At 33.3% G+C, this 10,691-nt stretch overlaps 2 protein-coding genes and 1 non-coding gene across 5 annotated transcripts in view; all 3 read left to right on the top strand.

The window, feature by feature from the left end:
- The first annotated feature begins 1,268 nt into the window (after positions 1–1,268).
- Positions 1,269–1,359, top strand: Trnay-gua (transfer RNA tyrosine (anticodon GUA)). The gene is given in 2 exon segments: positions 1,269–1,305; positions 1,324–1,359. It is a non-coding gene; the product is annotated as a tRNA-Tyr (tRNA).
- Positions 1,360–5,375: 4,016 nt separating this feature from the next.
- Positions 5,376–8,619, top strand: LOC128246808 (uncharacterized). The gene is made up of 3 exons (XM_052965260.1): positions 5,376–5,515; positions 5,883–6,102; positions 7,342–8,619. The coding sequence occupies exons 2-3, from the start codon at positions 5,923–5,925 to the stop codon at positions 7,579–7,581; spliced, it is 420 nt and encodes a 139-aa protein (XP_052821220.1). The 5' UTR covers positions 5,376–5,515; positions 5,883–5,922; the 3' UTR covers positions 7,582–8,619.
- A 1,250-nt stretch (positions 8,620–9,869) lies between these two features.
- Positions 9,870–10,691, top strand: part of LOC128246800 (nonsense-mediated mRNA decay factor SMG8-like) — a 44,003-nt gene continuing 43,181 nt past the window's right edge. For all 3 annotated transcript variants that reach the window (XM_052965246.1, XM_052965245.1, XM_052965244.1), the window contains exon 1: positions 9,870–10,015. In XM_052965246.1, coding sequence (XP_052821206.1) covers positions 9,954–10,015 — 62 coding nt within the window. In that variant the 5' untranslated portion in view covers positions 9,870–9,953. The remainder of the gene's footprint in view (positions 10,016–10,691) is intronic.

Raw genomic sequence — 10,691 nt, 5'->3', positions numbered from 1 at the left:
GTAACAAATGTGTCAGCCTATGAGGTTGTATTTTAATTCAGATAGAAAACCTGAACTAAAACCTTAATGGTTAAGAAAATGGTTCGTTCCATGCGCTGACTCGGCCAATTCTTAATCATTTAGAATTTACTTTATGTGATCTTACTATTACTAAAATAAGATTTTGGGAGAATTATAAAACACATTGTGGGCATGCGCATTAAGCTCAGGGCCGTATTCATAAAGTATCTTCCTAACTTATGTTGATTTCTTAAAATTATCATAGTCAAATTAAAGTGAATTTATTTGCGTTTTTCACATTAAAGCTGCACTCTCACAGGTTTTTTTTGTATAATGTCAATGAAAATAATGTTTGTTTGAAATGCCTTATTTTTTATTTTATGTGATTAAAGAGATAGTAAAAATAGGAAAGTGACTTAATTTAGGAAATGATTTGAAAAGTTATATGTATACCGCCCTGAACTATAGATTCTTTTCCATATGTGAATGTGATTTACGCGTACATGTATATTGCCTATGTACAAAGAGACCTATGTTTGAATTGCTTTTTTTTTTCGCTTCTCGGATCAATTAGGTTCATGTTATTAACATTCAATATTTAGGAATGCTGCACAATAATTGCAGATTGTTTTAGGGGTTCTAAAGTTCAGATCAAAATTTGATCAAATGTCCATCAAAATAAGTAGGCCGAACCTTGCTTGACATGAATACTAATGACCTTGAAAGCAAATGTCATTTGTATTTCTCTTTAAACCACCGGAAAGCATATAAGAAATACAAATTATTAGTATTGTCATTAATATTATTATTGTTATTATTATTATTATTATTATTATTATTATTATTATTATTATTATTATTATTTATTTTTTTATAATTATTACTATTATTATTATTATTATTATTATTATTATTATTATTATTATTATTATTATTATTATTATCAACATCTGTCATCTTTATACATTAGCAAGACCTATTCCGATAGATAAGTTTATCGTTCGTACTGTTTCGTCCGTAATCAAAATGTAAAATTATAGACTTTTGGGTCAAAATATCTGAAGCAGATAATATATAGCTTCTTTTTCAAAAAATATTAAATCGCATTACATCTATACCGCTAATTGCATTGTTATTGTTAGTTGTTACATGTAAAAAATACTGACAATAAAGAGCGCGGGAAATGACTTCGACGCAATCATTATACTGTGTTTACTGACCGTATACTTTGATGATGACGTAATTCATGTTTAGCGGTAACTTCTGTCCCCGTGATAGCTCAGTTGGTAGAGCGGAGGACTGTAGTGGTTCAACATAGCTGGCATCCTTAGGTCGCTGGTTCAAATCCGGCTCACGGGACAACCTTTTTTGGAACAGTTTATGAAATGCTTGGTTGTGTTGCTATTTTCAGGGGTTAAAGGGACTAGACACCAGATGGTTCCAAATTCGGCAAAAACAATATTTCCTCAATATGGGCATAGAATTGTCGATTAGAGAATGTTGCCGATAATTATACATATTTTGATTATTTTATTTTCATGACTTAAAGAATAAACGCAACAGTCATATTGGCTCACACGCGGTCGTAGCCGTGTTTCCACGTTTATAAATAGCTCAAAATGCATTTTCTGAACTCCATGCAAGTCATGTGATCGTTTCAAACACTTAACACTCCAGCACGTTTTAGCCAATGCCCAGTTTCAGCTACGGTAATCTCTTCGATTTCATCGATCAAATATCATCACCGATATTTACTGTCATGCTCTGTGTCTACGTTGTTTTGCAGGAGTTTTTACGTGTTAATGCACTGTACGTCCTTTTGCGAAACCACGTTGCGTGTATAATAAGCATGTGGAAATCACATGTTTTATTTCCCGAAGTTATTTTTAAACTTACTGGGTAAACAAACCCAGTAGATTTTGAATTGGAAATATACTCCATAATACTTTTGAACGATAAATGTGTTGTTAGCGATGGGATACATCAATTAGTATAATTCATTGCGTTATACACAACGATATAACGTAATTTGTGTAAATTTTTGGCATTTTTTTTCTCTTGCAGTTGTATCATCGGATGTATATGTAGACCCTGTATAAATGTATCTTACAAACTTATTATGCTTGTGAAAGAAATAAACAACGGCCTTACTAGATGCGGTCGCGTCTAATTATCAGATTGTATCCATTTTTTATGGTAATTTGCCTTCCGTTCTAGTTGTAATGACCCTAGACAGATATCATTGTGTGATGGAAATTTGTTATGACCTACTGCTCCTATGACCAAGTTATTAAGTTCGTTTGTAAACCGTAGTTATCATGCACTGTTGACGTCAAATTCAAAATTAAATTGATATCAGTGAAAAGTTATAAATAAATAGTTGATGACATTGATAGTACAAACCTGTTATTTAATTACGACATAGTCGCTTGTATACAACGATATGTCATGTAGGTACATGGGTCGAATGAATTGCTTATTTATAGTTTGTTTGTTTTTTTGTAAAGAAGCAAATCTAGTATTAAATGCTTTTTATTCAAGCCTGGAACCATGTGGGTATCCATGACACGAGCATTATATACGTTAAAGGCCTGATTTTCTTATCAGATCTCTGATCTTGATACTTATATAATATATTTTCAATGATTTGATTCAAATTACATAATTTTATTTATGAGAACACTTATTCTTTTCTTTAAATTTGACTACGAAGTTCAAAAGAAATTGGCTTTTGTTAAGAAATGACTTAATTTAGATGTTTAATGAATGAACCATCCTATCCTGACTGCTAATCAAAGCTCACGTGATTGTCTTAATCGTAAATATCACGTACGCTGGGTCATCATAACACAGTCAGGTTAAAAAGCGACTCGCTCATTTTTTTTTTGTAAAATGCACTTGTTTGTATGATGAAATAAAGTGTGGCAAATCATTAGGAGTGTTAAAATCTAAGATACTGACGGTCGGAATCCTTCAAAAATATTTTTATAAATACTCAAATATTGTATTTGAAGTCCACGATTTTAATAGCGTTTATTAACGCAATTCAACTAAAGACGTTATGTTATCTATATGTTTCTGTAGGAGTGCTTGTGGGTGTAAGGTTTTGTTGTCAGTGTTCTAATGTTTCTTTGACTGTACCGGCGTGGGTTCGCATCCCACTAAAACCTAGTGCATTCCTTTGTGAAACTTCGGTATCAAATAATAAAAATTATTAATATTATAACATATATAATATTATATAGGTTATAATACACTGGGGTGCCGAGGATGCTTTAAAGTAACTCGCTCATGTTTTGTAAAATGAACATTTTTTAATTACGAAATAAAGTGTGGCAAATTATATGTTAAAACAAAAAAATACCAAAAGCTTGAACCCTTCAGCAAATGTTGATATTTCCTCAAATATTGTCTTTGAAGACCACAATTTCATTAGCGTTAATAACGCGATTGAACATTAATTACGGCTGTGGTGTTGCGTGATTGGATGATTGACATTATCAGGTGATGTTATAAATGTATCCTCAACAGGTCAACATATCCACCACTTTTGTGAAAGTCCCGGTGACCATGTGGACTAGTCGGCTGTTAACTATGTTTTTCTTGACTCTACCGGCGTGGATTCGAACCCCACTAAAACCAAAATACTTTTTTTATGCTACAACGTATTTTTTCTGCAATTTCGATATCATAGAGTAAAATAATGATAAAATAAGTGTTTTCAGATGCATTACCAGAACAACTTATATTTGGTCCAAAAACATGAGCGAGTCACTTTAAAGAGATTGAAAGTAGTTTGATTAACAAATTCAAAACATATACAATTTGTGAGTTTCGGGTATGTTTTGCATCGACAATTATAACTTTAAAAAGAAAATGTAATATCTGATGTCTATACGTAACTGGAACTAACCGCACACGATTCAATTTTGAAATAATTTTTTTTTAAATCGAAAGTAATATTATTTTTATTTAATGTAAGACATTTTAAGTTTTGATCCTTCCATACGACTTTGGCACTGTGAAAGGCCCTCAAACGCTCTATTTTTAAATTATTTTTTTTTCGATAAAATCGATGAAAAAGTATGAGTACAAAATAACGAATAACGAATAAATAATATCTATATTCATTTGTATTATGTTCATAGTCGCTGTCATATAAACAACTGATTAATAAGCACGTATGCACTTGTTATTGTATTATTTGTATTCATAAAACTCTGTCAAGTTCATATGAAATATCACATGATATTTTGTTTTTCTTAATGTCACGTTAACTGCTCGTGGACAAATGATAAAATGTAGTGGAAATTTTATTTTGACTAGCGGAAATTTAAATCAAATACACACCGTTAAAGGTAGTTATTCACTAACGACACAATATAATGCTCCCAACAGTTTTCGGATTTCATAAATTAAGTTATTTCTGGTCGTTCAGGGCCATTGAAGATGTCCAGTAGAACACCGCTAAGCGTTTATAGTGTTGAACCTAACCAGATTCAAGAAATCCAAACCATATTTCCTGCTCCAGAATGTCACATGCTTCCAAGACAGCCTTATGTGTGCAAAGAAAAATAACGGCTGTTAAAACAAAGTTCTTTTTTGGCTATTAGAACAAATTGTTGGTACAAAGTTTCTGTCCGGCTGTTTGAGCAAAGTGATTGTCCGGCTGTTGTAAGTAAGAACGTTCTTTACCGGCTGTTCTTTGGAACAGCGTTCTTGTATGGTTGTTGGAACAGCGTTTTTGTATGGCTGTTGGAACAGCGTTGTTGTATGGTTGTTGGAACAGCGTACTTGTATGGCTGTTGGAACAGCGTTCTTGTATGGCTGATGGAACAGCGTTATTGTATAGTTGTTGGAACAGCGTACTTGTATGGCTGTTGGAACAGCGTTATTGTATGGCTGTTGGAACAGCGTTTTTGTATGGTTCTTGGAACAGCATTCTTGTATGGCTATTGGAACAGCGTTTTTGTATGGCTGTTGGAAAGGCGTTTTTGTATGGTTGTTGAAACAGCGTTCTTGTATGGCTGTTGGAACAGCGTTCTTGTATGGCTGTTGGAACAAACTAACTGTGCCGCTGTAAGATTGAGTTTCTTGTCTGGTTCTTAAAATGTCTAAATATAAATTGCGTTTGCTAATATTTAATTATGCACTCGTTGAGCTTATTCTTACAATCACATATGTAACTACGCTTTTAATTGTCATTTTAACATTACGCAACTTTGTATTACCCAATAATTTCAGATATTGACACAAACGTTTTGATCTTACAATGCAAAATGAAATAAAATCTGGTAAACAACCTTTAAAGCTTTGCTTGCAATGTATTTCTGTTATCTTTATCGTCATAGGTCGATTGAGTATTTAAACACTGGGTTGATGCAACCGAAGTTATTATTGTAAACTTTTTACAGGAACAGTCACAACTGTATCGACAATTTTTATTTTTTCAACAAAAAAAATAAAAAATCTATCATTATATCGAACATTTGTTCAAGCTTGCATTTGGACTAAGGTTAGTTAAAATTGGTAGTGTATTTATTGTAAAAAGATGAAAAAAAAAACGTTTTTGATAAACCGCTGCATGAATGTTAGAATACTACTAGCGATTTAGAGAATTGATAAAAGCATTCCATAGATCGTTAAATAACGTTTATGTATTTTTGGAAATATTTCAAATGTGTTTTCTCTAGTTGACATTGACAGTAATTAATTTTTGATTGGATGCGAGAAAATCACCTTAAAACGCATAATAGACTTGTATTAAATGTGGTTTTCTGAAAAAAAAATCAATATAAAAATAATTTAAGTTAGAACTACTGACAAAGAAAAGTTATTGCCGGAACAATCTCGTTAACGTTCAACATTTTTATTTCTTTCAGCACACGCGTTTCTTGACAAGCATTCTAAAAACATAAAACCATGTTGAGCGTCTATGCAACCCATGGATCCATGGTGGACGAGGAGACGTTGAAGCGCCACTTTCGGTTGCTAGTTAAGGACAAGGCATCGTTGGCCATCAAGGCGGCGGTCGTCGTGTATGAGAACGGGAACGTCGCCGACCGCGTTGGGAAGATCAGTGTGAAGAGTAAAGATTTGAAGGTAGGACACTTTGGCTTCATTTATATAATATTCTAGAACCTCTGTTATGGTAGAGAGTGCGTGTTTTGTGTCTCTGCTTGCTCTCATGCATTCTTAATAGTTTATTAGAAGTGTTGGAAGTACAAAACCTGATTTACTCATACATGTATTAGAAGAAAACGGCATCTCTCTTTCGAATCAAATTAAGATACGTAATTTGGACTAGGTTTTCTTCTGGCTCTAGGAGATCATCGCTCAGCTGATGTAGTGTTCATTTCACTACTACTGTTGTTATTTATTATGTTATTAAAAAATGATAACTTTTATAAATGTTTTTTTTAATTGATAGATTAAATGGGGTCACTTATTCCGTAGTTGAAAAAAGTGCCAAATTATCGCTAATTTAATATTTTTATCTGTACCTAATAATGCCTTAAAATAAAATAAAAGAAAAATGCGTAAACCTATATTGTGCGCCTTTAAAAAGTTTAAAGAGCATATTGATAACAGCGTTATCAGCAACCCGTGTTTGATGCAAAAGATGCATGATGGAAAATACCAATGATACATACGTGATTTGGTTTAATCATTTATCAGATATTCACGTCCAGTGATGTCCTAGATGACATTGAGTTGTTGATGATAAATATTGAAGTGGTGAAATCAATTTGTTTTGATGTTTTGTATTTTAATGGATATTTGCAATTATCCTTGACGTGCATCGGTTTTGTATGATGTTTAATTGGTTTGTAAATGATTGGAACATAATTCCACATAAACTGTTACATTTTGCTATGCTATTTTTATATAAAAATATGTAGTAGTTAGATGACACGAACCAATATTTTAATGATTAAGAATGGGCGGAGTGAGCGTAGAGAATGGGCCCTTCGTAATCATTAAAATGGTACTTCAGGTCATCTCACTGTCTTAGAATACTTACCTCATTTGTTGACACATTGTCAACGCAAAATCTGACGCAGTGGGTGTGTATTGTATGAATGGCAGTAGGCAAGCCTTCAAACCCCCGCGAAAGTTGAAAATCTAAATTATTAAGTCTAGTACTTAATGATTGATTATCTTCAGTTTCATTGGCTGAAAATATAGGTTATATTCTAAATGTCGTTATTTTTAAAAAAATGAACAATAGAAGTGATCAAACTTAAAATAGGCGTAGTTGATATAGATCAGTAGCATCACGTTTTCAAAGTACACAGTTGACATATTATTTTATATCGAATTTCAAATCTTTATTTTCAGGAATTTCGAAGAACATTTGATGTATCGGAAGCGGAAACAGTTCGTTTCAATGGTGTGACCTACTGCGTCAAAGACCTGTCAACCAATCAGATTGTCGCTTTCAACGGGGCAAAATACCTTATAGTGACTAGAACGGAAGTGACGTATATTGTTGTCGTTTGCATTTCTCGACAACAATGTGTTACTGTTGCATCTTGGGTAGACAGAATAGCAAGAAAACTGCGGGAAAGAAACATTTAATCAACGATCTTAATCCTGATGTGACAGCTTGTGCGCATTGAATCTCAGTCTTTTGTGTGTTGTTTTTATTTATTTATTTTGCTTATAATATTTTAAAGGGCTCTCTCATATATTGATTCAAACCACGGACCTATAAACTATACTTAAAAAGAACAAATACATAACAAGATATTTAAAATTCAATTTAATGAATAGGTAACAGCAGTAATTACGAAGATTGCAGAGGTAAAATGAAGCACAAATTCTAGGTCCGAAACAAGATGGCGGACATCTCCAATAAAATCACATGTATAGGATCTCGGATGGAATCGCGCGTGCGTTAGTTCAATTTAATCTATGTATAGACATAGAAGGAATTTCCACTCCATAGTTTATAGGTCCGTAGTTTAAATAATGTTTATTTCAATTTTGACAATTTTCAAGATATTCAAACATTGAGCATAATCTAAGAACTTACTGTGACAATAAGAAATGAAAAGTTGACATGTTGTATATGCACAAAACAAGATAATCATGACAGAATAGGCGGTCAAGCATTCAATGTTTCGCTTCTGTATGTCATACAATGTTGATTGGCTATTTATAACTTTTGCAGGAACTGTCTTTCTGTCCTGGGAACAATTATTGCAAGGTTTTAGTTGTAAGTGAAGCTTGCGACACGCATGAAATTTCTATCATCAAATATTGACTTTCATTTAAGTCGTTGACCGTCAGCTGCTTGAGTCACGCGTTTGTGATATAAATACAATATTGAAATATTCAGCTGACATTGTTTATCAATATATCAAACATGTGAGAACGCTGCATGTGCACGTTCTTAATTTGTTACGATATTCCCAATTAGTTCTTCTTTGGTATTGATATATTTTGGCCATGCTCAGAAGTATCCAGAAAGCAAAATGTTAGGTATATATTCTATGTGATTAAATGTTAATATAATGCATTTGTGTTCCAATGTATGAGAGAGTTTCTTTAAATTAAGGCTACATGTGTTTATGTTGGCAAATTAGTTTTGTCGGAATAAAAATTGAAATGATATCTAGTCTTATTCAAATTGTTTACACGCCTGCTTTCAAACCAGCAAAATAACTGTATGGTGAGAGCTTAAATATTGAAAGTTAAGATAATGAATATATAAAATATATATCTTGTCTCTATTCCGTCTTTGGACATTTTAACATACAGTCAATAGAGAGTTTCATAAAGTGGTATTTATAAAATATCGTGTAGATGTCTGGCTTGTTTACTCACAACTATACATCAACTGTGTATTGCTCTTGTGTTACAGAAGAGTACCAAATGGCATGTGTATAATTTATTGTTTACTAGCTATTGCCAGTTCAGAGAAAAAAAGCTGTACTAGTTATTCTATGACAGATAGATATACATTGATCTGATATCAATATTCAATGAGCTAATATCTGATCGTTGATGACAGACACCAGAGGGAAAAACAGATTAGAAACAAAAAGCAATCCATAGGGGACGGCAGTCACTTGCAAATGGCTAAAACTAGACCTGTAGGTCATTTATTGTCGAATTAAACAAATTGTATTTGGCAGTGTTTTTTTGCCTAATCATGTGTATTTTAAGTAAAGTCAATGAAACTTATGGGGTTTTATCACAGAAGTTACCACCCCAATAGTCTAGTAGTTTAGCGTTTGCTTCAGATGCAGGAGGTCGCGGGTTCATACCCCGGTCGTTTCATATCTGCCTCGCCGGCGCTCGGTATTTTTGGGGGAAGTACTGGGGAAAATAGTGTTCTGGTTTAATCCCAGGAAAGCTGTATCTCGTATATCGGGTTTCTATTACACCACGCACGTTATTGGGTCAGTTCTCAAACCACTTGCTAAGGGTTCGCATCCTTGTTTGTATATATATTAATCAAATCTTCAAAAAATTGACTGGGAATTACAGTCACCTTTTTATCTTATGACATTTATAAACCCAACTTAGTCGCGATGACGTAGTGGCTGGTTACAGCAATAATGCAGCCAATGGGCGCATGCATAAACTCCCGGGGTATGCTTTCCCTGTGTTTTATTTTTTAAATTAGTTAATACCTTATAGTTTTAAACGTTTCCCCCGGCATATTATAAGACTGAAACAAACATTTGTTTGAAAACGTTGAATAGGTCAGGGCCTACAATGCTGTATTTGTGAAACGCCAGTGACTCCTGCAATTTTTTATCCGAAAATTATAATCTCCAGGCTGTGAAATACCTATACAGTAAGGGGAAGTAACCGATACGCTCTATACTGAGTTGTGTAGCTGATACACTGTTGGTTGCGCCGTATTTTCAGAAACTGTTAATTGCTCATTTCCATTACAGAAATTGCCATTTATTGCATATGATCTACTTAAAAAAATAATGAGTTACTTTCCAACCATAGGAACAACGGCTATCAACTTTCCTACACCGGACTATTTGTTGTAAATTATTCACTTGTATTTCATTTTGTGTAAATTAGTGTTATGGTCAATGTACATAGTATCCGGATATTTCGGACACACTTGGACCAGCGGGGTGTTTGTTTTTATAAAGTGACATGTTGATCTATGTGATCGTTTGTGTTTTTCAAAACATCATTGATCATGTATCCTTTGAAATTCATTGACATTTTGAAATCCAAATTTATTTATCTGTCATGGCAGTTGCACCCAAGTCCACCTAAATGGCCGTCAACGAGTCTTCTGACGATTTCTTTTTTAATATGGCAGACTCGTGACGTCCACTCACCAAGCAAAAAGTAGTGAACCGTCCTTGCATAGAGAATCCTCGCGGCTACAACTTTGAAATGATCTCCGTTATAAATTCAAATTTCTACGAAATATTATTGCTTACTGCTTTAACACGTATTTATTTATGTCATTATGCCAAAAAACATATGCAGATATCATAAAACACTTACATGTGTCGATTGTTTATCAAGTATTCAGATATTTGTAAATCTGGGACGAATCTGATTGGTTATGTACATGTATAAAAGGGTATTCGTGACCCAAAATATATTTATGTGAAAATAACACATAACGACTCTAATGACAAATTAAATCCAGTTTAGATCACTGTCGGGTATATATTGAACAATTGTGTCATTATTTTTCA

The sequence above is a fragment of the Mya arenaria genome, chromosome 9, assembly GCF_026914265.1.
Source record: "Mya arenaria isolate MELC-2E11 chromosome 9, ASM2691426v1".
NCBI lineage: Eukaryota > Metazoa > Mollusca > Bivalvia > Myida > Myidae > Mya > Mya arenaria.
This window is presented reverse-complemented; position numbering and strand designations above follow the sequence as displayed.